The 27,276-nt window shown below is 46.2% G+C and overlaps 2 protein-coding genes across 3 annotated transcripts in view; one reads left to right on the forward strand and one right to left on the reverse strand.

Annotated features, from left to right (window-relative positions):
* Positions 1–27,276, forward strand: part of PC (pyruvate carboxylase) — a 363,791-nt gene that overhangs the window by 210,255 nt on the left and 126,260 nt on the right. The window lies entirely within an intron of this gene.
* On the reverse strand, positions 1,012–2,857 carry LOC138789502 (uncharacterized). The gene is made up of 5 exons (XM_069968178.1): positions 2,771–2,857; positions 2,643–2,684; positions 2,162–2,222; positions 2,006–2,085; positions 1,012–1,471 (listed from the first exon to the last, which is right to left on the reverse strand). The coding sequence occupies exons 1-5, from the start codon at positions 2,847–2,849 to the stop codon at positions 1,068–1,070; spliced, it is 666 nt and encodes a 221-aa protein (XP_069824279.1). The 5' UTR covers positions 2,850–2,857; the 3' UTR covers positions 1,012–1,067.

A 27,276-nucleotide genomic window follows, 5' to 3' on the forward strand; every position in this document is an offset into this window, starting at 1 on the left:
GTATATAAACCCCCTGTATGGTTCCCCCAGTAGTATATAGACCCCCTGTGTGCCCCACCAGTATTATATAGACCCCCTGTGTGCTGCCCCAGTAGTATACAGACCCCTGTGTGCTCCCCCAGTTATATATAGACCACCTGTGTGCCTCACAAGTAGTATATAGACCCCCTGTATGTTCCCCCAGTAGTATATAGACCCCCTGTGTGCTTCACCAGTAGTATATAGACCCCTGTGTGCTCCCCCAGTAGTATATAGCCCCCCCCTGTGTGCTCCCCCACTTGGATATAGACCTCCTGTGTGCTCTCCAAGTTGTATATAGACCCCATTCTGCTGCCCCAAGTAGTATATAGACCCCCCTGTGTGCTGCCCCAGTAGTATATAGAGCCCTCTGTGAAGCCCCAGTAGTCTATAGCCCCCCTGTGTGCTCCCCCCCATTTATATAGACCCCCGATGTGCGCTCCCCCAGTTAAACAGACCCCTGTGTGCTCCCCCTCCCATATAGTATATAACACAATAAAACAAACACTTATAATCACCTGGGTCCGGGTGTCTCCTCTTCTCTTCACTCTTGTGGCCACAGGAAGGGTTTTCCCTGCGATCACAAGAGGCCGCACTCCCCTTGTCCTGGCGCCGATGCTCCAGTGATGTCATTGGAGCGCTGACACCACAAGAACAAAGCTGCCACTTGTGACCGCAGGGAAAACCCTTCCTGCGGCCACAAGAGTGACTGACAGGAAGGGAGCCAATGTCTCCCGCCCTGTCAGTGCTGCTGCATGTAACTATGAGCGCTCATTACGAGTGCTCATAGTTACAGTTCAGATGGCAGCAGTGAGCGGGGCAGCAGGGCCAGCGGTCTTGAGCACAGGAGCGGGGCGTGGGGGCCCCAAGCGATCGCTTGGGGTGCTTGGTGCCAAAAACCGCCACTGGCTGCAGGAATCCCAGCAATCTAATCCTTACAGTGTGATGGGGAAAGAACGGCCATAAGTCATCAGAATTTTTATAGATGTTGTTTATTGTGGGTGACACATGGCTGATGAGGAGGCTGGGTCCATGGCCGGCATGGCCCATTACCCACAACATAGGCATGATCTCCTCCTCTTTTTGGGATTTTTCTCCTCGATTTTGATTTTTTTCCCCCGTCTCCTGTCCAGCCAGAGGCAGACCTGCCGGGTTTTCTCCGCTTGTTCTCTTCTTATCTGGCTTCTTGTTAATGGTTTTTGCCTGTAGTATCTGAAGAAGGATCGTAAGCTTCTAAACCTCCTCTTCCTCTTAATTTCTTGGGTTTTTTCAAACAATGTCATGGCCATCGGAGCAGGCTTTTTTGGTTTTGGTTTTAAATCCGCCATGTGTCTAATGATGGACGTCACATCTATGTGGATTGGCCAATGGCTGGTGGTCTCAGCCTCCTCAGTGGGGGCTTCATCTCCACCATCCATGGCCTCTTCCGGGGTCACATCCACCTCTGGCACATCTGCAATGTAAAAGGGAAGACATCAGAATCATCCAGTGTTATGAGCCGCCATAGACCACACCCAGTATAACACTAACAGGGTAACTGAGGGGGATCAGGAGCTAAATCTTAAAGGGGTACTCTGGAGAAATGTTTTTTCTTTCAAATCAACTGATTTTAGAAAACTATATAGATTTTTATTTTACTTCTTTTAAAAAAAAAAAAAATCTCTGGTCATCCAGTACTTATCAGCTGCTGTATGCCCTGCGGGAAGTGGTGCATTCTTTCCAATCTGACACAGTGCAAATCCCTATAGAAAACCTCTCCTGCTCTGAACAGTTCCTGACATGGACAGAGGTGGCAGCAGAGAGCACTGTGTCAGACTAGAAAGGATACACCACTTCCTTCAGGACATGCAGCAGCTGATAAGTACTGGAATATTTTTAAATAGAAGAAAAATACAAATCTATATAACTTCCTGACATCAGTTGATTTGAAAGAAGAAAAAAATGCCAGAGTTCCCCTTTAAGACATGTATGTTATAGTAAGTATTACCTGGTGTATCGACCAGGACTTCTCTCAGTTCCTCCTCTTCTGCCATTGGGCGACGCCGGCGTCTGATCCAATATATAGCGCTGTGAGAGAAAGCAAAGTCCTTAGATAAACGTCTATAGATGAGACAATTCATTTACCTGTTCAGCAGAAACTTACCAGAAGATGATGGTGATAATAGCCAGGACCGCCGCGACGCCAAGAGCGATAATAACTCCGCCTGGTGATAACACAGACAGGTATAATTATTATTATTACAATATATATAGTGTGTACATGTGTGTGTGTGTATATGTATATGTATATGTATGTGTGTGTGTGTGTGTGTATATGTGTGTGTGTATATATATATATATATATATATATATATATATATATATATATATATATATATATATATATATATATATATATAATATATAGAGAGAGAGAGAGAGAGAGATTTATCAAACATGATGTAAAGTGAAACTGGCTCAGTCGCCCCCAGCAACCAATCAGATTCCATCTTACATTCCTCACAGACTGTTTGGAAAATGAAAGGTGGAATCTGATTGGTTGCTAGGGGCAACTGGGCCTGTTTCACTGTACACCATGTTTGATAAATCTCCCCCATATATTCTATCTCATTGTGACTACTCACTATTATGGCCGCCGTCCTGGGGGGTCGCTCTCCCTGAGGTCACTGTCCAGGAAGGAAAATACAGACATTAAATACAGAAGTGTAATTTCCCTGTAGAGAAGTAACTTCCCCCAGTATGCCGCCATTACCTGATGTCTCAGTCATCTCTGATGCAAAGCTTGGAGCTAATAGCAGTAATGGTGCGAGCAGCACACGCTGAGCCTCCATCCTCTACTGCTGCAGATTCAGGAGTGAGGCCGGTGCAGCCCGGACACACAGAGCACTGCACACAGCATTGTGATGTCATAGGACACTGCACATTCCATTGTGATGTCATATGACACTGCACATTCCATTGTGATGTCATCACTCATCAGAGCTGGACTGTGAGGCTGTGTCAGTGATGATGTCACATAGTGTGAGGGAGGAGATGGTTTGTTCTTCATCTCATAGTAATAAACCGTCCACAATGTTACTAACACGTCTACATAACAAACTATCTGTGGTTGTATATACTGAGGGACGCTATACACAACTGTATACAGAGGGATGGGAACCACTTTTAAATAAACTGCTGTCAGAAAGTGTCAATCCTCCAGTCTTCCAGTACTTATCAGCTACCGTATGCCCTGCATGAAGTGGTGTACTCTTTCCATTTCCATAGAAGATTTCTCCTCTGCAGGAAAACTTGGGTTGTACAAGTAGCTGCTGTCCCGTTACCGTAGGACATGATAAATATCTATGTAGTGAGTTTTATGCAGCTGGGAGGATTGCATGGCTACATTTCTTTTGTCTGGATGTTATGGTGATATATTATATCCTGGGGGGGTCACCATTCTGCAAACACAGGGTGATAGCTATAGAAAGGGAAGAAAAGCAGACGAGTAGAGGCACAGGGAGAGGGGAGTCTGGATAATTTGTTACTCCCTCTGCATTTTCACATTTTTTTTTCCCCTTGCTGGTTGGACTTCTCCTTTAATAGAGGGCTTCACCATAGACCATAAAAATCTATGGCTGCTGTATTCTACATCTGTACATCACAGATCTGTAAGAGCCAGGAGCTACCAGATTATTTTCTGCCGGCTCCTAACTCCATCAACTAATGTGCCCATTAATTTAGTATTTTTGAGTTGCTGCATGTAACATGGCTCTTCTGCTTTTTAGTACTTTTAAAGAGAACCAATCAGCCCAGTCGGGCTGATATGGTTCCCTGAACTGGTGTATACAGCTCCTGCAGCAGCCTTGGCCAGTACTGGCTGCAGCAGGAGCTGTATACCTGAAAAAAGTTTAATCCCCGGGCGCGCAACAGGGATTTAATCATCTGGACTCTTCCCCGCCCGTATCTAGTTACTCGCCTCTCTGCCTGTCAGCACACTCCGTTACTCGCCTCTCTGCCTGTCAGCGCACTCCGTTACTCGCCTCTCTGCCTGTCAGCGCACTCCGTTACTCGCCTCTCTGCCTGTCAGCGCACTCCGTTACTCGCCTCTCTGCCTGTCAGCGCACTCTGTTACTCGCCTCTCTGCCTGTCAGCGCACTCTGTTACTCGCCTCTCTGCCTGTCAGCGCACTCTGTTACTCGCCTCTCTCCCTGCCACTGTCTGTCACGCGCCCGGGGGATTAAACTGCTTTTTTCAAGGTATACAGCTCCTGCTGCCGCTGCAGTCGATACGTGCCGCAGGAGCTGTATACAGCGGTTCAGGGAAGCCATATCAGCCCGATTTGGGCTGATTGGTTCCTTTTAAGCCTTATGATTATATTAAATATATGACAAATAATTGGTGAGATGAGATAGTGTCATAGACTTACATTTGGTGTCTGCCTGGATTAGAGTTGGGAGAGAACTCTTAGGGGGACACTTATGAAACTTACGGCAGGGTCAGTCATGTTCCACATCTACAACTGCTGGAAGCCGACTGTGCGCCTCTTAATGAATCCGGCCGTGGAAAGGGGGCAAGGCCTAATTTAACACCGGCATACTTCATAAATCCCCCCCCCCAAGTATGCACTTCTTCCAACTTGTTTTAGTGATTGGTGGAAGTCTGAACACCCAGATTTCCCTCCCCCCATTTCAATTCTGGTCAACACATGTCTATTTTAAGGAGCTGTCTTGACTACTACTTGTTTCCTGTAACATTGCATCCACTGCCCCGCTGGGCCAATAACTGAGTCATGACACCATTTTGGCACCAAATTGGCTAACAGTTCCTGCATTCTCTCTGCGGAGGATTAATGGTACCCATATTTTTATTCTCTTCTTTTAATAAGGTTAGGTTTTCTACTTTAAGAAGAACTTTTGAAAAATGTACTCGCCCATTCCCTCTTCACCAGTCCTCTTGGCTTCTTCCTGTTTCCTGTCACATTATGACCATGCTAGAACTGACTCGCTCAGCCAATCAGTTTCAGCAGTGGCATCCAGCCCCAATCAGTGATTGGTCAGCAGTTCCTGCCTTGTTGGGATTTTCACAGGAACCAGAAAGAACTCTAGAGGACCGGTGACCTGAGACAGCAGGGGAACAGGATGGGTGAGTATACCGTAACTTGTCTGTTACATATAAAGACTCCCAGTCATGGAGAATTTTCTTCTTTTCCCAGCAAACCTCTTTGTTGTCATCACGTTATCTGCTTTTACCCTCTTTCCCCCATCGTCGCAGTTTTATTTCCAGAGTTCCAGGGGGAACTTTCTCTATATAATCGTGAAAATGACAAAATTCTAGGTAGTACAAGTTTTCCCTCAAGGTAGAAAACCTGACTGGATTAAAAAGAAAAAAAAAGAAAGAAAAGAAAAATGTGTCCCCCATCAATCCTATTATGAATGCCGATATCTTAAGAAATCATAACTATTCAGATATGCAGCGGCTGCATAAAATACATTCGCCAGATATCCCGTACTTTAAAAAGCTCCTTATTATCCGGGCCTGTCAGTAGCCGCTCCATCAGATTGAAGAATCACGCGGCCGCCGCCGTTAGAGATTCGAGGCCGTATATCACCTTTTAATGCTTAGATTAATCTGCCAATCTTCCCCCCCCGGTTGTCAAGCGTGTACAACCTCCCTAGCGGGATCATTACATGGTCAGTATACGGCAGGCGTCCCCTAAAGCAGACGCCTAACAGGTTAATCGCCTATTTCACGCAACAGTAAAATTGACCGTTCATGGTGATCCGGGGAATGGGTTAAAAATGAGTCCCAGCATCCCTTCTGACATTTCCCACATTCCCTGTCACTTCTTGTATACCTGTAACTTTATCGTTTTGCGGCGACCTCCCCAGCGTCCGTATTAAGCCATCATTTTGCTCTGGATTCCAGATAACGGCTTTATTCCCCTCACGTTAATTACGAGGAGAAGATCAGAACATCTGCCTCCACAAGGCAGAGGAAGAGAGAGGGGGAAAAAAAAAATCCCCGATTCAGCTGATGCAGAGTTTTATTTACTGCGGCCAGACGTTCTGCGATCCTCGGAGAGACGGCATTTCTATCTAGATTTATTAATTTTTTTTTCTTCTTCTAAAATTCTCTAGCATGGAGCTCCCTGAGTCTTTCCGGATGACGAAATTTCTGGGGTGCTGTGACGGGCTGTAAAATCGAGCGTTCGGCGAGGATCAGAAATATTTACAGCGTCAGGCGTCTAGAGATATGACAAGACGCTTTACAGCTGAAGGCCAGGGTTGTTAATAGCCTTTTAAAGGTGCAAAGGGCTTCTTCCTGTTACTTCGAGGGTTTAATCAATGTCAGCAAAAAATTCAGTGACAGGCCGGGAGGAGGATGAATATTAAAGAGGCAGATTACAAGTCGTCTATGGTAACGCCGATACGCCATGATCAGACTATGGATAAAATATATGTGAAAATAGCTTTTTTCTTTAACTCTTGTGTTAAAGTGAACCTGTCACCACTCATCACCTGTCTGTTTTTAGTAAATCGTAGTATTCCCTGTGAAATGATGATTCCAGAACATCTATTCTTATAGCTGTGATGGGCCGTTCCTCTGTTGTTAGAATTGTATAAATCAATGGCCAACTGGGTGTTATAAATTGGGGGCGTGTCCCTACACTATCAGACGCTATCCTATCAGCTGAGAGTTCTAGACTGTGATGTGACACACCTCCACCTCCGGGCAAAATTGGTAACACTCGGTTATTTTGTCAGCTCTCTGTGTACCTCATAGAGCTAATATCACACTCCCTTCCTCCAGGCTGTGGTGAGTCTGTCCATAAGATGGCTGACATGGAGGAGCATGTGACCATGCCCCGCCCCCAGGTGTCCACTTCTGAGCCTGTATTACCTTGTTGGCCATCTTATGGACAGACTCACCACAGGACATCCCAGCCTGGAGGAGGGGAGTCTGATATTGGCTCTATGAGGTACACAGGGACCTGCTGTCAGTATATACCAGTGATTTTCAACCTTTTTTGAGCCGCGGCACACTTTTTATACTTAAAAAATCCCGGGGCACACCACCAACCAAAATGGCACAAAATGATACTAAAACAGTACATATTATACATATAGTTAATAATATAGATTCTAAATGTATTTATACTCACTCAGTGTGAAACCTGGGCCTGTTTTCTTCTCTCCACCATACTTCTCCCCCCTACTTCTCTCCTGTGCTTCTCTCCACCATACTTCTCCCTCCTGCTTCTTTCCTATGCTTGTCTCCACCATACTTCTCTCCAACATACTTCTCTCCACCATACTTCTCTCCACCATACTTCTCTCCCCCCTGCTTCTCTCCACCATACTTCTCTCCACCATACTTCTCTCCACCATACTTCTCTCCCCCCTGCTTCTCTCCACCATACTTCTCTCCACCATACTTCTCTCCACCATACTTCTCTCCCCCCTGCTTCTCTCCACCATACTTCTCTCCACCATACTTCTCTCCACCATACTTCTCTCCCCCCTGCTTCTCTCCACCATACTTCTCTCCACCATACTTCTCTCCACCATACTTCTCTCCACCATACTTCTCTCCCCCCTGCTTCTCTCCACCAAACTTCTCTCCCCTCTGCTTCTCTCCGCTGTTTCTCTCCCCCATCCCCAGGTTTCTCTCCCCCATTGTTTTCTCCTGTTTCACAGGGGCACCATAGTTTGGGGAACTTTCCCCGCGGCACACCCGACCATGTGTCGCGGCACACTAGTGTGCCACGGCACACTGGTTGAAAATCACTGGTATATACAGTGAGTACAGTTATTTATACTTTACACTGAACTAGTTCACTATAAAGTGGCCAACCCCCTTTAACTGATTTCTCCATAGACATGAACATGTATGTGTTCTGAGTGGAGAGGGCAGAGGTAAGCCGCTGCCAGACACCCCCGGTGGTGGCTTAACACTTAAAGAACAAAAGGATACGAGATTTGAAATCCAATATGCACTACCTTTCTTTCCTCTAACATCATCAGTCTTGTGAGGGGGGAAATCCAGAACGCACCATTAAACAGCCATCAACTCTCAACGAAAATGGTGCACTTGGATTAATTTTTTGTTGTTGTGGAGCTGTTGTGTATGCGTGTTTTCTTCTAGCTCTGTGCCACGTGACAGAGAGGCACATAGGTGGACATTTAGGGTGCCTTCACACCTACCGGATCCACAGCGGATCTCACTTCTGCGGATTCAAAGCGAGAACCGCTGTGGATCCGGTATCAATTCACCCCTATGATAGCACATATTCGCAGCGGGATTGACATCCCGCTGTGAATATGTGCTTTAACTCCCTGGTGCCCGCAGCCCCGCCATCGCATCCCCCATCCCCGGCGGCGCCACATCCCCCCATCAGCCCATCTCTGGTCCGCCGCCGCGAGCATACATTACCTGCTCGGTGGTGCGGCTGCAGTGAGGCTCCCGACTCCGGTCCCGCTCAGCTGGGGGTGGGCTGATGGGGGGATGGGGCGATGCGCCGCCGCTGGGGATGGGGGGATGTGCTATCATAGGGGTGAATTGATACCGGATCCGCAGCGGTTCTCGCTTCGAATCCGCAGAAGTGAGATTCGCTGTGGATCCAGTAGGTGTGAAGGCACCCTTATGAAGGTTACGACTGGGGCGTACGCTATTTAGGAGGCACAGATTTGCTCCTTCTCCCTGGTGTATGCCTGCCATGTCCCCTGCCCCCCCATGGTGGGCGGGGGGAGTCGTGGTATCAAGGTGGGGAGGAGGCGTGGCCTCTTTCCATGCCTTACTTAGTCAATCTGCCTAGGTAAAAGGGGTGGTGCCTAATTTAAGACCAACTTACAAGAACGCCGGTCTTAAGAGATTCCCCCCCCCCCCAATAGTGTATTTCTATGGGACCATTTTCGTCTTCTAAGGTGCTTCTCTCCCCAGTCGTTCTAGTAATTAGTCACGGTCTCTGACACCTCAATGGGTTTTTTTAACTGACCAGTACACTTTACATGAAATAAACCAGAAACAATTGGGTAAACCTTCTTCCTCTCCCCAAGGACTGGAATATTCTTGTTCTAGTTTACTCGCTAGTGGAATCACAATAAGATTGGACTTCTCAGTAGATGATCCATCAAGCTTTATTCTTTTGTTTTTCTCAGTAGGATTTTTTCAGTCTTCTGATAGTTAGCCAGCATCAGCACGCCTCGTAAAATTCTACTTTATGGCAGAACCTGGATTTACTGGGGCAGTTTGACCTGTATCCTCCAGCAGCGAGCGAGCCATTCTCCGTGCTCATAAAAGAGCAGTTATGGGAGGCTCGGGCCTTGTCCACACCAGCCCATCCCCGAATTATTTCAGGCCACTTCCACACCGGCTAAGAAGATTTATTTTCTAATCTGACAGGTTGTAAAAGTGCAATGCTTCACCTAGTAGGTAAAAGATAAGACTCGTGCCGACGTCTGTAAAAGTATTTAGACCTAAAGGATTTCGGAAAGCCTAAACTTTAAAGTAGAGTCCCGCTCTCAGAGCGGAAGACTTGGCATAACATTGTCTGGATTAAGACACAACACAAGCCCGCCGTAACGTAAGCCGGAGAACAAACTCTTGATGTCTAGACAATTGCTGTATGCCTAGGTGACCTTTAAAAGGAATCTCTTATCGGATGACCTATTGTTCAAATCAATTTTTAAACCTTGTTAAAAAAATTTTTTTGCTTTTTTAGCTTTTTTATCTATTGTATTATATATTTAATTTTTTTTTGCCCACCATAGACCCTTTTAGGCCAACCAATTATTGGGTAATTAAGAGATAATCAACCTGGAGTTTCAAATGATTGAGTCTTTGGTGATTTAAACTCTCGCCATCGGCCACTACACTACTCAGTGTACATGAGATGTGCAGACCACAGTAATAGCTTTAGTGATCCGCACACGTGATTAAGCCTTGTGTAAACGATGGTCCACCAGAGATCCACCCTTGTTTCCTGACTGTCATTTGCCTTTTATAAAAGGGCCCTAAGCCTAATAACAAGCTGACACATGTTCTGTAAAGAAGACCTATGCAGTCTCTTACTTTATCATAGACAAGTTTATAATGAAAGCTGACGGCAGCATTATGCAATATGGCAATTCACAATAGGTAATGTTTACAGCTTTCTCCCTCCCTGCACATTGACCTCTACACAGGTCACTGAACATGCCTAGAAAATTTGCCTATAGATTTCAATCAGCTTAGCACTCTTCTTTCCTCTCGCCATGTTTCTGCTCTAAAGCATCTTTGCATATGCTGTCTTCCCATTATCTAAAAAAAAACAAAAAAAAACAAAAAACAAATAAGTACCTGGCTATAGTTGCGAAAAATGTGTGTGTGTGTGTGTGTGTGATACACACACACATATATATATATATATATATATATATATATATATATATATATATATATGTATGTCAGAAAATTAATGCGTCAGGGATCATGTTAAAGGTGTCTACATCTGTGTGTGTATGTATGTGTGTGTATATATATATATATATATATATATATATATATATATAAATAAATTAGCTTTCTATGTTGAATGTTTGTTACATAAAAAAGCAATGATACTAGTTTACATTATTCATTAAAGGAGTTATCTGAAACTAGGAAAGCATGGCAGCTTTCCTCCAGCAGCACCCCCGGTCCTCAAGTCGTGTGTGGTATTACAGCTTAATTCCATTGAAGTGAATGGCGCCCAGTTGTAATACCGCACGCAACCTGTGGACGGGGTGATGCTGTTTCTGGAAGAAAGCAGGCATGTTTTTCTACTCCTGGAAGATAGTAGCAACATATAAGGCTTATTTGTCAGGACTGCTGCACCTAAATGGTATTCTGCCTTACGTTAGGTACGTACGTAGGTTTGTATGGTACCAGCAGAATCCCTCATTTCGATTGTGTACCTTCCTCTCCCCCAGGCATCGATCATATCTTATATCAAGAAAATTATTAAACAGGTTCTCTGGAGGTCCCTTGGGTGAGATCTTTTTTCCTTGTTTTTATCCTCCTTATCCAAGCTATAATATTATAGCTAACATTATACTTCTCCTTATGGGGCCCCTCAAGTCTTCAGTTACATATAGCAAGACATCTGCAGTGTAATAATAAGCAGATATTTTGGTGGAGAGAGTGTTCTTTTACATCCTTTACTATGTTGGGGGGGGGAAAAAAAAACAGAAAAGGTTAGGGTTTCTGTAGTAGTACGAGAAGAGAAGACTCCATCCATAAAGATAGTCCAGGATTTGGCCTAGTCATCAGCTGCCAACTGTGATGACTTCTTTAAGAAAGGTGTAGTCTACTCACGCAGGACTCTCATAGGGGCATAGAACAGACAATTCTAACCTCAGGGAGTCCTGACTACTGGTCTGGACCAATGTTGGTTGTTTTAAGGTATTGGACACGAGGTGATGGTTGGCCGAAATGTCTACTGTTGGTTAATTCAGTTGACTAGAGCTTATAATGGCCAAAAACAAACTGTCTGCCGAAAATCTTATTGGTTACTGTGGTTGCTATAGATGAGTGCAACTCCAGCATGCTCAAGCCCCATCTTTCGGCATTGGAATGCCGGTGGCTGAAGAAGTTGTATGCAGACCTAGGAAGTCTGGGAAAACATGGATACAACCTATGGCTATGTTCACACAACGTGAACACCCGGCCGTTCCGTGACCCCGGCCTGGTCACATAACGGCCGGTCTCAGCTTGGATCATCCCGGCTGGTACTTAAGTACCGGCCCGGTGGTCTTTCCGGCCGCGGAGCTCTGATGCGGGCGCATCAGCGCGCACCCGCATAAGAGCTTCCCATAGCCCACAGAGAAGCGAGCGGCCTGAGCCGCTTGCTTCACTGTGTGAACTGACAGGTCTGTTTTTTTTCGGCGCCGCATGGGATCCTGTCCGAAGCGCATATGATGTGTGTATGCTCCGGCTGGGATCCCATTGAAAATAAGGCTATATTCCACCCCTCCACCCCTCAACGTACGTAGTGTGAACATAGGCTATGGCTTGGGTTGCGCTCATCTCTAGTGGTTCACTATTATCATTAAAATGTCTTTCCACCATCCATTTCAATGTGGCACAAAAACCCCACACCATTAAGCCGTAATACAGTCTGCAACACCAATGCAAAGAGAATGGAGACATTAATCATACACAGTCTCAAACAATACCGCGATAATATTCTTAAAGGGATGTAGTCCTCTGCCTTTGAAAGACCAATACCACAAACCAGAAAAGAAAAGCGCACACAATGGATGATTCAAGTTTTATTTATACAAAAAATATTACAGAAAACACATAAAATTTAAGGAGAAGTCAACCATGTCAGTCAGGGACATGGGGAAATAACAAAGGGTATTAACTCACCTCTAACCTTGCACTGGATCGCCACTTCAGGACCCCTGTCGAGCTCCAGGATCTCCGGCACTGCAAATTCCATGACCTGGCTGATTGACCGTCTGATTAGCCAGTCAGTGACTGGGGTGGGACGCTGCTCCAGTCACTGATTGGCTGAGCGGCAAGTCCATCAACTGAGAGGCATTTTCCCCAAGTTGTGAGGATACACCTAGTAACAATACGCGTAGGGTCTGTAGTGGCTGACCATAGTCCTGTCCTTCCATGCTTCCAGTGACTTGTATTCTTTGCGTATGTTTTTGCATGTCTTTATGTATATTCATATTGAGCTATAACCACCTTTGACATGGTTAGCTTAATATAGGTTTTTAATTGTTGTTTTTTGTTTTATCTGTTTTCTGTATATTTTTTGTATAAATAAAGCTTGAATCAGGAATTATTGCTGGGCGCATCTATTGTGTCCTTTTCTTTCCTGGTGTGTGCTATGGATACTACTCTCGAGATGAGATGGCCTCTTCTACTTTTTCTCCCTATACCTTTTTAAGTTTATAGTATTCTGTATTTGAAGATAATTCATATGCATCATGGGAGTAAAAGTTAAAGGATTACTCATTGTGGTAATGGATTTGCCATGTTTCTAGAAGACCTGTTTTGTGTTGCGTTCCTGTCCTCCGTGTGGAGTGTTGTCAGTGGTCATTAGGCTCATGTTTGTGCCATCTGTGGCATGTATATGAAGTCAGTGTAGGATGATCTCATTGACTTCAATGGCCTGAACATAGTCTGCTATTGTCTATATTTAGGTCATATTTAAGTCCAACAAAATTTATAAAAATTATATATATCAGTAAAAAAATTTGTGAACCCTTGAACCACTATCAATTGCTTTGATAGCTCGGCAATCTTCTTATCAGCTTGCTGCTTTTGAAGTCCGTGCTGCTCCACCCGGGGTGCCTGGAAAAGCTGGATCCAGTCCTGGGAAAAGTTTCCCAGGACTGGATCCAGCCTTTCCAGGCACCGTGGGTGGAGCGATATAGACTTTAAAAGCTGCAGGCTGATAAGCAGATTGCTGAGCTAACAAAGCAGGAGATCAGGAGAGGTAGCATTGCAATCCACTTCCCCTGCTATTAAAGAAGCACTCCGGAATAATTTTTTTTAAAATTTCTCCCACCAGCGCGCATTTTAAGGCTGGGTTCACACTACGTATATTTCAGTCAGTATTGTGGTCCTCATATTGCAACCAAAACCAGGAGTGGCTTAAAAACACAGAAAGGATCTGTTCACACAATGGTGAAATTGAGTGGATGGCCGCCATAGAACGGTAAATAACGGCCATTATTTCAATATAACAGCCGTTGTTTTATAATCACAGCAAATATTTGCCATTAAATGGCGGCCATCCACTCAATTTCAACATTGTGTGACCAGATCCTTTCTGTGTTTTCAATCCACTCCTGGTTTTGGTTGCAATATGAGGACCACAATACTGACTGAAATATACGTAGTGTGAACCCAGCCTTACAGTGATGATCAGCGTTCCGGCCCTGACGCGCTGTTCAAATCCCACGTGTTTTTCTGACCCTTCTACTGTCTTCATGTTGATTAAAGGCCAGAAGTCAGGACACCGATCATCGCTGGTGAGTATACGCGCCAGCACGTAGAGGAGGGAGAAATAAAAAAAATAAAAATGTATGGAGTGCTTCTTTAATCAGCTCCATCCAGGAATCCCCATAGAATTATAATGGAGCAACCTACCACTCCCCTCTTCCAGCTTTTTCTCCTGGTCTTTGGGGGTTTCAGCATAGAGAACTTGACCGATTCTTAAAACTGTTGACTTAAATGTTTAAAATCAGGGCTTACATTTTTTTCCCTGTCCTCAGTCGAAGAAACATACAGCTGCGCCATCCCCATTTTCCTTACACCTTGACACACATCCTGTTCTAAAATGCCTTTGATATCCTAAAAGATGACATGGCGCCTCTGGGAATTGCGGCAAGTCCTAAGCTCTGCTGTCACTCCATGTTCTGTCAGCGCCTTTGTGCGCTGTAGATTGTAACCTGCATTGGATGTCAGACGCTCACTAAGAGGATTTGGAATTTTGTTGTTATTTTGAGGCACAGTCCATTTGGCGGACACACAATAGGCCGCTCTATATACAACACACAGCCATGAGCAGCTGATATATGTCTCTGTACCTAGCGGATGACATTGGCTTTCCTTGGCTGCAGCAGTATATTTTACCAGCTATATAATGCCAGCTGGGATTTGTTTCCCCCCCCTATGATACATTCAGTTTTGTATTTCTACTTTTTTTCCCCTCAAGAATGCTGATCATTGTCTTAAAGGGAACCTATCACCAACACGATGTTATCTAATCTATCGCCATCATGTTAAAAGAGCAGAAAGAACTGAGCAGATTGATATATATCTTTGTGGGATTCAGTATAACGTGAATAAAATCCCTGATCATTCTTTGCTAAGGAGTCCAGTGGGCGGGGTCACTCAATGGACTGGACTCTTTTTAGCATGGAAACATCAGAGATTTTAATCAATAAATTACAATTAATACAGAATCTTTTCCCAGAGTTTTATATCCATTTGCTCAGCTCCTTCTGCTCTATAGCATGATACTGAAAGTTTAGGTTGCATTTTTATGGTGACAGGTTTCCTTTAAAGGCCACCTGCCATTTTAAAAGATTTTTTTAAATATTCTGCACGGATTTGTTACGCTAACCCTTCAGAGTGGTGGCATAGTAATGTTATTGTTCTCACTGCTGTTTTTGAGTTCCCAAGAGCCCCCTCCATGGTACGCAGCCCCTTCTCTCACCTTCTGTCCATTTCAGGAGGCAGAGCCAAGCACTTTGCCAGTACTTACACAGGACTTCCATCCCTTGCTTGTCTGGCCAATCACAACATGGCACTTCTTTTTTGTTATGCCATAAGCTTTTTTTATACACACTAGTGCACTTCTATAGATGGTATGTGGAGTGATAATGGGTTACTGATGTACTGGGTTTACAAGGTGTTTTGTGAGCAGAAATGAAAGTAACAGCAGCAGCACAAGAAGGACAAAATTACACTAAGCACTGAGGGGATACGGGAGATTAGACTGCAACACTGTTTGCATACAGTGGTAGGTACACGGGCACTTGCAAAAGGGGCAGATGCCTTAAGTTCTGTAGGTAGTGAGAGATGAGAGTAAAGCCTTAATTTACCTTTCAGGAACAGTGTAAGATCATAGTCTTAGTTAGTCATAGTTTCTCTCTCATATTGCCTCTCTCCTACTCTTTCCCTGCATTGAACCCCACCCCCACTTCCTTGTAATCTGTCTTGATATAGATATGACCATAGACAGAATTTCCTTGACAACAGGCAGTGGACAGCAGATTACAGGAAAGTGAGACGCCTGGTGGCAAGAAGTACTTTTTGAACTGCGTTTGATATACTGATCCGGTCATCGTGACCATCGTGCCGTTTTCCATTATGAATAAGTAAACTGATATTATCAAAGGGAGGGACAGTCCCAGACAGGCGTCCTGTAATCTACCTTTGTGTTGCTGCCGTGTATATTTCTATTTATATAACATCTATTTAGATTGGTGTCTGGGGCCTCCAGAGGGCGCTGTAACACCTCACATGATTTCAAGGAAACTTGAAATAATTAGCAGCGATGACATCACGCTTATGTCACACAATGAACAGCGTAGTCTCATGATGCAGAATCATATATGTTCTCGACTGTATGGAAAAGTTATTATTTGTAATATTGGGCGTCCATAGTCCTAGCCGCTATACTCCTGCTTATTGTATTATTATGACCAGACCCTGTTACTTTCATGTTGTAATCTTCATGTAGTGCATTATGTAGCAGAGCCAGCTGTGTACATAAACCACACAATCCCTATATCACGGTGGTAACTGATACAGTGTAATTGGGTTTTCTGGTTTCGGATAGATACTGAGTACGGCAGCCGGTGGATAATTTATTTTCCACCCCGTAGTCTAATAATGTATCTCGGCTTGGCCTCGCCATACGCGCAAGAAAATATTAAAATCTTTTATTCAGGGTTAAAAGAATTGATTGTGGAGGTTGGTATAAGAGAGCTGGGGGATTAGCTAGGCGAGTCGGCTCTGCTTAGGAGCAAGGTCCCTGTGTTTCTGTAGTGTCACCTACCCTGAGGGAAGCGCTGTCACTATGGGCTCAGGTGGTTGTTATTCCATGTGCATGCTGCCTGTATCCGCACACCAGCCGCTCACCTCCATACTGAGCCTGTGTGCTCTAAGCCGCTCGGCAAATGTATTCCAGAGGTGTGATGATTGTTTGTACAGTATATAGACACGACGTGACATCGGAGAACAGATAGCTGCGGTGCTACAGTTCAACAGCATCTCCGCCTGCAATGTAATTACACACAGGGGCGATCTGCATTAAGATGAGAGGCCCCCATGATGTGCGCATCAACCCTTCTGCTGCTGGATGTGTAATGTGCCGCAGGCCTGGCTCTGAATTCTATGCCGCATAGTGTCTGGCAAAATAAATAAAATAATTAAATTATATATATACTCTTTTACATTTAGTGGCAGTAATAAGCTACATGACCCCTTTACTGCCACCAGTGGCGATGTTAGGAGCTGCAGGGCTGCTCAAGCTTTAGTCCCTCCCTGATGTCCTGATGCATTACACTGGGGGAAGCAGTCCGTGTCACTAGTGCTGCATATGCGGCACCCTGTAGCAAAGTGAGCAGTGATTGACAGTGAGCCTTAGGCTGGGTTCACACTACGTTTTTGCAATCCGTTTTTTTGCAGAAAAAAAATGGATGCCTTTGCGTGCATCAGTTTTGATCTGTTTTTTTTTTCATTGACTTCCATTATATAAAAAAAAAACTGGATCAAAACATTTTTTTAACGGACACAAAAACATGGTCAACCTCAATTTTGTGTCCATTAAAAAAAGGTGTGTGGCTAGTGTGTATAGGTGCTGGTGGGGAGTCCCAGTGATATAAAAATATAACTGCTTTACTGTGCAGTCTCTTAGTAGTACAATACACTTTTGCAGAACTAGATAAGTCTTTACTCGGACTTTAGTGCTTGAACTCGTTTGTGCTTGAGGAGATGCTTGAAGGAGTTGAGTAGAAGAGAGGTAGTTGTAGCGGTGCTGGAAGAGTGGAAAGTGGAGTAAAGTAGTGTAGAGGAGAAGAGTTTGTTAAGGGAGTCCTAACAATGTACTTTGCCGGAACTTGGTCTGACCACCTTGGGCCCTACAATCTTGCGTAACTCGTCCTCCTAAGGTGATACAAGCCCCAGTGGTGGTTACCTGGGTTAAGCTAAGCTACCAGGGTGTCCTAGTTTCATGCACTGCGAGACAGGATACGTAGACCTTCCTGGTAGCTTTGTCCTATCCAGGCTAGTTCCTATTTTGTATCAGGATACTGCCCTGCACTTTTAAGATTGGTTCACTGCGTGGGCTAGAATGTTCCTAGACTCTTCTTCCTTTTGTAGTGTTTAGCATAGTAGATATAGTAGAAGTACTGAAAGATCTGTCTCTAGCTGCATCTGACCACACTTGTCTTAGACTAGACCAGCCTAGACTGAACTCTTGTCCTGAATGAGGGTCCTGGCAAAAGCCAGGCCCTAGCTTGGCTACAGCAGGGACATTGGCTCTGTGTGTCCTTCTCCCACGAGAATCTGAGTAAGAGCTGACGCTAATACAAGACCATGGGTAAACAGCTCCCCCTTGTCCCAGGGGTACACTGTTTGGCGACAGCCGTTCAGGAACCAGGAAAAGAGGGATGTCCAGCTACAGTTCTAGTTGCTCATATAACGAGTTTATTAAAGACAAAATTAAAAACACTCCACACCTTAATTTTAATTGTGTCTTCAATAAACTTCATTATATGAGCATCTGGATCTGGAACAAGAACTGACATTATACCCCCTCCCACCAAGTAACTACTAAGTAATCTCAAAGTAGTGTGTGCAAGAAAAAGAAAGAAAGAAAGAAAGAGACAGGCTAGAAATACAGAGCATCTCCTATTGGCTAGCAACAGCACATGGTACACATAAAACAGTAACCCATTCCTAACTTCAGCTTTGCACCACATAAGAACATACATAAAAAAATACTGACATCTAGTGGTGAAACCTTAGAGTGCACTTCATCACCATACATCATAACCTGGAGTAAGAAGCTTTTTTGAGAAGTGCAAAGGAGAGACACAAAACACAAAAGCTATTGAAGTTGTATGGGCACCTCAAAGTGAATCAGCTGCAATTCACATTCCAAATTGCTGACACTATTAGATGCTGTTAAGTCAAGGAGACATATGATACCTTTCATATATCCAGCTGTGCTTCCGAAATGTAGAAAACGTTTTTATTCTCTGGTGCATAGAGGCACTTGCTCTTCCCTCCCCCTCTCATCCCTGTTCTTGCCTGATTGAAGATTGTTGTGGTGGGGGGGTTGTTGTGATGGTTGTTGGGGTTGTGGTGGTTGTTGCTGTTGTTGGGGTGGTGGTGGTAGTTGTAAGGGTTGTGGTGGGGGTGGTTGTTGTTGTGGTGGGGGTGGTTGTTGTTGGGGTTGTGGTGGGGGTGGTTGTTGTGGTGGTTGCTGCGGTTGTTGGGGTGGTGGTGGTAGTTGTTGTGGTGGGGGGGTTGTTGTGATGGTTGTTGGGGTTGTGGTGGTTGTTGCTGTTGGGGTTGTGGTGGTTGTTGCTGTTGGGTTTGTGGTGGTGGTTGTTGCTGTTGCTGGGGTGGTGGTAGTTGTGGTGGGGGTTGTTGGGGGTTGTTGTGGTGGTTGTTGGGGGTTGTTGTTGCTGTTGTTGGGGTGGTAGTTGTTGTGGTGGGGGGGTTGTTGTGATGGTTGTTGGGGTTGTGGTGGTGGTTGCTGTTGTTGGGGTTGTGGTGGTTGTTGCTGTTGGGTTTGTGGTGGTGGTTGTTGCTGTTTCTGGGGTGGTGGTAGTTGTCGTGGTGGGGGTTGTGGTTGTTGTGGTTGTTGGGGGTTGTTGTGGTGGTTGTTGGGGGTTGTTTTGGTGGTGGTTGTTGTTTTTTTTTTTCCCCCTTTCCTCTTTTAATAGTTTATCTGCAAGACGCTCCATGTATCTCCAGCCTGCCATCTATTATGTGCTCTTCTGCCATATCTCTATGTTTAGCCTCCTTCCATTCTCCCGCATTACCGTCTAGATCTTCTGACTTAATCTGTATCGTCTCCTCTTTAGCGCGACTCTCTTCACCGGTTTTAAAACAATCCATAAATTTCTGACATAGGAAAGAATATCCCTGCTCACATCTCCTTAATATTCCTGACAGCACGTCTTGGCTTCATATTAGAGAGTCGCCTTGTAGTAGGAAGCTGTAATTTAAGAGCCTGCCCTGAGTTTATTTCACATTTGAACCATGCAGCGCTCTCCTCTCAGACACCGGGAGATAAACAGACCGACGTGGCCGGAATACATATTGCCGCCTCATCACCGCTCTGCCGGCTAATTCTCAACAAGAGCAAATAAGTGAAGGATGAGCTGACATCAAGGAAGGAAATTGGGGACAGGGTGGGACCAGCAGCAGGGCTGAACACAGACACCGCCGCCTTGTTACCATCATCTGCTGGATCCATGTCATTGCAGGTTATGAATCAATGGGGCCAAACATCAGCTGATCAGTATGAGCCTTTGATACACATCTTTGTAGCTTTGCTCTCGACTAGTCATTTACAAATAGGAAGTTGCAGGAAAAGCTAATATACTTAAAGCGTTTGTATCATTCCTGCATGAATTTATCAGATTAACCCTTCAGAGCACTGTCTATGTGATGTTAGTGCTGTTATTGAGGTCCCTTGGTGCACTTTCCATTTCAGTGAGTGGGACCAGGACTGGGCTGTTTGCCAGTAGTACTCACACAGGACTTACTCCCTTACTTCTGCAGCCAGTCACAGCACATCACATACTCCTCTTTGCTATGCTGTGACAAGTGCGGATAACTTCTACAGTTTGCTACTGTAGACAACGTTGGGGAGAAGGGGTTACCAATGCACAGATTGGTGTTATATAAGCATAAAGGGAAGAAACAGCAGCATCACAGAAAACAGTGAATCCTGAGCACAGAACACACTACCCTCTGCTGGGGAATGATTTACAGTACAGCACTATTAAAGACATGTGGGGGTAAGGGGTTGCTGATGCACTGGCTTTGCATGATGTTATGTGAGCATAAGGGAGTGAAACAGCATCACAGGAAGCAGTGAATCCTAAGCATATAACCGGCTGCGCTCTGCTGGGGGGTGATTTACATACAGCTCTGTAAATGACATATGGGAAGAACAATTTACTGATGCACTGACCTCACAAGGCAGGCACTGTGTGACCAGAAATGAAATAGCTGGTGCAAAGAAAGCAATGGGTTCTGCTGCTGAAATGATAGGGGACCCCTTTACCATGTATTGACTGCAGATCCTCAGGAGGCGCACAGCATGCAGGTACACTGCCTCTCTCATGCCCTCTCTCCCTCCCTGACCTCCTCTCTTGCACAGGACACATAGTATTCCTCACTTCCACTTTCTGTGTTCCGTCTTGTCATCTCTGTTACCGAAGACAGATTTTCCCTAACTGGCAGTGGACAGCAGATTGCAGTGAAGGGTGACACCTAGTGGCCAAGATTTAAGTGTTCATGTTCTTGGGTAAGGAGTCATTTTTGGTAGTTGACATGAGTTGCAAAAATGTTATGAATCACATAGGCTTTCACATGGAGGGAAATTGTTTAAAACATCAGTGACCATTTAAGTTAGTATAGCCGGCCATGCACTCTACCAGATAGTATAGTAGAAGACTAGCTGCATATTTTAACCAAGTAAGTAAATTTGGTTCTAGTTTAACCAGTAGGGGCTCCATCAATGTTTAAAGCGAATGTACCACTAGGTACATAGCCCTGGGTATTATACCTTTATGGATCTGCGCTGGCACAGGGATGGTGGTGGGGAGGTCCGCCGCCCGGTTCTTACACTCGGCACTGGTCTTTTTGGGAGCATCGGCCCACCCCAGAGCAGGGAACCCCCCTCCCCTTTGTGACGCGGCTCTATTGATTCTAATGGAGCCTTGTCACAGAGGGAAAGGAAGGTCATCACACCGGGAGCTAGCAGACCTGCCCCTGAAACGACCGGCACTGGGTGGGAGTTAAAAAAAAAAAAAAAAAAAGCAGCGCGTCATTAGCATCCCCACGCTGGCGCTGATCCATGAAGGTATAATACCCAAAGCGATGTACCTGGTGGAGAGAGAAATAAGACAGCTTCCCTGGAATACTTACCAAGAGTGGCGGGTCGAGTGGTGGGGTCCAGTGTGTGGTGGTCAAATGTGCGGCGGCGGGTCAGGCACGTGTCGGGATGTGCTGAGGACGTTGCGGCAAAGGACCAGGCTGCCTGCGGCAAAGGACCAGGCTGCCTGCGGCGCCCGTTTTGAAGTCCACAAGGGGACTAGGTGAGTCTTGGGTGGCGGCGGGCGTGGCAACGGGTAACCTTAGGGCCCTATTCCACCGGACGATTATCATTTGTATAATCGTTAACGATTAACGATCTCAGACGACCGCTATTTCCGCAGTCATTTCCGTGGAACGATAATCGTTACTTATGATCGTAATTGCGATCGTTTTTTCTTCGCTATTTATTCGCTATTGTGTTCGTATCTATTTCAAACGACCGAACGATGTCTTATTCAATGTGCACGATTTGCGAACGTTTTGCAAACGAGCATCTTATAAAGCGATCAATGATTTCTCGTTCGGTCGTTAATCGTTAACTGCATTTCAACCGAACGATTATCTTTTAGATTCGAACGATTTAACGATAATCTGAGCGATAATCGTCCGTTGGAATAGGGCCCTTACTTTTGGGGGGGGGGGGGGCGCTTACTTTTGGGGGGATACCTTACTTTAGGTTAGAGCAGGGGTGGGGAACCTCCGGCTCCCCTGTGATGCGCGCCGCTCTGGAGGAGGAAGGAGCCGGCATACACAGCATCCTCTGGTGTCTGTGACAGCTGCCGGACACAGGAGGATGCTGTCTGTGCCGGCTTCTTCCCCAGCAGAGCGACGCGTGTCTTCAGTCTCCTGCGGGCCGCGCGCGATGACGTCATTTCATCGCGCGCCGCCTGCAGGAGAAAGACCGGCACAGAGGACCTGGGACAGAAGAGGACATGGGCAGCGTGGGAACGGAGGTAAGGTGAGTGGGATGTTTATTTTTTTTATTTGGGGGTTAACTAGGCCACCAGGGACATGCCTGATGGGGGTTAACTAGGCCACCAGGGATATGCCTGATGGGGGTTAACTAGGCCACCAGGGATATGCCTGATGGGGGTTAACTAGGCCACCAGGGATGTGCCTGATGGAGGATTAAATAGGCCACCAGGGACATGCCTGATGGGGGTTAACTAGGCCACCAGGGACATGCCTGATGGGGGGTTAACTAGGCCACCAGGGACATGCCTGATGGGGCTTAACTAGGCCACCAGGGACATGCCTGATGGGAGTTAACTAGGCCACCAGGGACATGCCTGATGGGGGAAACTAGGCCACCAGGGACATGACTGATGGGGGTTAACTAGGCCACCAGGGACATGCCTGATGGGGGTTAACTAGGCCACCAGGGACATGCCTGATGGGGGTTAACTAGGCCACCAGGGACATGCCTGATGGGGGTTAACTAGGCCACCAGGGACATGCCTGATGGGGGGTTAACTAGGCCACCAGGGACATGCCTGATGGGGCTTAACTAGGCCACCAGGGACATGCCTGATGGGAGTTAACTAGGCCACCAGGGACATGCCTGATGGGGGAAACTAGGCCACCAGGGACATGACTGATGGGGGTTAACTAGGCCACCAGGGACATGCCTGATGGGGGTTAACTAGGCCACCAGGGACATGCCTGATGGGGGTTAACTAGGCCACCAGGGATATGCCTGATGGGGGTTAACTAGGCCACCAGGGATATGCCTGATGGGGGTTAACTAGGCCACCAGGGATGTGCCTGATGGAGGATTAAATAGGCCACCAGGGACATGCCTGATGGGGGTTAACTAGGCCACCAGGGACATGCCTGATGGGGGGTTAACTAGGCCACCAGGGACATGCCTGATGGGGCTTAACTAGGCCACCAGGGACATGCCTGATGGGAGTTAACTAGGCCACCAGGGACATGCCTGATGGGGGAAACTAGGCCACCAGGGACATGACTGATGGGGGTTAACTAGGCCACCAGGGACATGACTGATGGGGGTTAACTAGGCCACCAGGGACATGCCTGATGGGGGTTAACTAGGCCACCAGGGACATGCCTGATGGGGGTTAACTAGGCCACCAGGGACATGCCTGATGGGGGTTAACTAGGCCACCAGGGACATGCCTGATGGGGGTTAACTAGGCCACCAGGGACATGCCTGATGGGGGTTAACTAGGCCACCAGGGACATGCCTGATGGGGGTTAACTAGGCCACCAGGGACATGCCTGATGGGGGTTAACTAGGCCACCAGGGACATGCCTGATGGGGGTTAACTAGGCCACCAGGGACATGCCTGATGGGGGTTAACTAGGCCACCAGGGACATGCCTGATGGGGGTTAACTAGGCCACCAGGGACATGCCTGATGGGGGTTAACTAGGCCACCAGGGACATGCCTGATGGGGGTTAACTAGGCCACCAGGGACATGCCTGATGGGGGTTAACTAGGCCACCAGGGACATGCCTGATGGGGGTTAACTAGGCCACCAGGGACATGCCTGATGGGGGTTAACTAGGCCACCAGGGACATGCCTGATGGGGGTTAACTAGGCCACCAGGGACATGCCTGATGGGGGTTAACTAGGCCACCAGGGACATGCCTGATGGGGGTTAACTAGGCCACCAGGGACATGCCTGATGGGGGTTAACTAGGCCACCAGGGACATGCCTGATGGGGGTTAACTAGGCCACCAGGGACATGCCTGATGGGGGTTAACTAGGCCACCAGGGACATGACTGATGGGGGTTAACTAGGCTACCAGGGACATGACTGATGGGGGTTAACTAGGCCTACCAGAGGCATGACTTGGGGGTTAACTAGACTACAAGGGGCATCACTGGGGGGGTTAACTACAATAGCAGGGGCATCACTGGGGGTTAACTACAATAGCAGGGGAACTAGGGGAACAATACTTTGCCTTGCCCTGGGTGCTGCAAACCCACGCTACTAACTGCCGCACACGGTATGCGGCCCTTGAATGATTTTATTAATGCCCGACCGGCCCTCGACATGGAAAAGGTTCCCCACCCCTGGGTTAGAGGGTAGAGTAGGTGGGGTGTCTTATTTTGTGGGAAACACAGTAGGAATAGGGAAAGAAGCCACTGCCAGACACTGTATCGCTCCTCAGAACAGAAGGAATATCCATGCTGATATCTGTTCTCCGGCCCTTTGTTCCTCTGAACGGTTGGATAACTCCATACCCCTTAGATGGTCGGCGTGTTAGCTGAATGTAAGTGACATGCTGTTAGAATGTTCCATACCCCCTTATTTCTAAAGAGATTGGCCTTTTTTATACTAACCAATCAAGCGTGCCAATAACATTGACCGGGGCCATAAATTGTGACCGCTACATAACATGTGGACATTTACTGGAGATAATAAACTAGTAAAATGCTTTAGAAATGTGATATGTCGGGTAATCCCATGGTAAGTATATTACACGAGTCCCTGTAGTTTCACATTATGGAGGAGAATAATCACGCTGACTCCGATATGGAGCTAGAAGGGAAGTGGTGATCAATACATATTAGACACACATGAACTACTGCCTGTAAACTCCCAGTCCTGTGTTACCTCTGGTTCAGTGTGCAGTGAGGAATTAGTACATGGCGGAGAATCAATGGCATGTAGCGGGGCCAGGGCAGGTGCGGGAGGGAGGCAGCTGTACATGGATTACTCTCTTCTATTTCAAATACTTGTTTGTGCTGCTTCTTACTGTATTAGGTTTTATATATATACAGTGGTCCCTTGGATTACGAGCGTAATTTGCTCCGGGACTGTGCTTGTAATCCAAATCCACTCTTAAACCAAAGCAAATTTTCAGTGCATAAACCTGATAACAGAGCAGCAGTTTGTAGATACAGGATGGAGCTGCAGATCCCCATAATGCAGTAGTGTAGTACAACAGGCTTGACTAGAGAAGCAGGGCTGCTGTCAGAGGTCTGTGTGGTCACATGACAGCAATGGGGAAGGGAGTGTGTGTTCAGCATGGACCAGAGACCAAGATATCTGGACTTATCTACCGGCCTGTGTGTGTCCACTTAATCCATAACAGTTATTCACTATAGACATGAACCAGCTCAACCAAGCCAACATAGAACTAGAAGAGGTAGAAAGGAGAGAGAGAAGAGAGGGAAAAAATGGGGGGGGGGGGGGGGGGGGGGAAGGGGTTTTCCGAGAAAAAAAAAAAAAAAAAAAGGTGGTACCGGATGAGGGAGAGGGAGTCCACTTGCGCAAGGACCCAGCGTTCCCAATGCTGTATCCAGGAAGGCCTACTGGGTGGGGTGGGAGTGAGCAGGTTAATAGGAGCAGAATATTTAGAATTCAGCCAGGGCTGCCAATTTTTCCAATAATGGTCATGGAACCGGTTTGCTCAACTGGTTAGTTCCTCAAATCTACACTGGGAGGGAGGAGTACTTTCAGGGGGATTAAAGATTTCTCTGCCGCCAGCATATTTGACACCAGGTTATGCTTTGATGGGGCATAATCACTAGAGGTAAGTCCCAATCTAATCATCAGCGGGATAAGTTTTAAGGAGAGGGCAATTCCTAGCCTTATGCCTTCCGCCACTTTTCCCCCAAAATGGGGGCAAATTTTGGACAGCTCCACCAAATATGAGATATCGAACCTGTGGGGCTTAAGCATCGCACCCTTTGTTGGTTCTGTTCTGGTCCTGTGCTCCCATTCACTGATAGGCACTCTCTCTATTCAGTGCATCAATTTCCTTCTTATTAGAGTTAGAGAAATTGACTCGCTTCAAAACTGATCATGCGATCCATGGTTATCATTGCCCCTAAATCCTTCTCTTCTTAATTCTTTGCTAACACAACTGACAATACACAGATAAAGTGTTCTTTTCCTCCAAGTGTTTTTTTTTTTACATTGGAAACATTGTACATTGTGGAGGAGGTCATTAGGTCATGAAATAATATTCTTCATAGGAACCTGTCTAAAATTACGACTCATCAAGGATTTCTCCAATGGCTTCTCCCCACCCCACCAGCCTTCATCATGAGCGCTTTCTCTACACCCAAATAAAGATCGATCCATCAATCATGGCCAGTGGGACAGTCAGAGGCAGTGACTGGTGGTTCACAGATAATTAAATAAATCCAGTAACTTACAAAAAAAGGAAGATTCCCGATGCCTACGCCTCTGGTGCCAGGAGCCAGCCGCGACACTGCTTGATACCAACAAGAACCTATGCATGTGTAAATTGGCTCCGTGGCAGGACTGAAAATGCGCAAACAGACACACATCGGCCCCTTTATAAATTACGAGTGGAGACGACAACAGAAAATAATTTAATTGTAATGACTGTGGAGTTTATTTTAAAAATGGGTCATCCAGTAGGAAGCTGCCTGGGTAACTAGCCTCCTCGTAGGATCACAGGCCTGATTAAACGCCTTGTCTCGCAGCATTGCCGCTCCTTCAGATAAATTGCCTGCGATGTAATTAAGATACCGCGGTCCCTCTACAATCTGTTATTTAAGAGAATTGAGAGATAAAAGAACGTGTTGATGACTTTGCGCGGATGACGATAATACAGGAGACATGGCCGACTTCAGAATAACAGTCTTATTTTGTGCAGGTGGACCGCACCTCTTCGTAGACATTGTGCATCCCCGGCACATCCGAGCCCCTTA

The sequence above is a fragment of the Dendropsophus ebraccatus genome, chromosome 4 (genome assembly GCF_027789765.1).
Source record: "Dendropsophus ebraccatus isolate aDenEbr1 chromosome 4, aDenEbr1.pat, whole genome shotgun sequence".
NCBI lineage: Eukaryota > Metazoa > Chordata > Amphibia > Anura > Hylidae > Dendropsophus > Dendropsophus ebraccatus.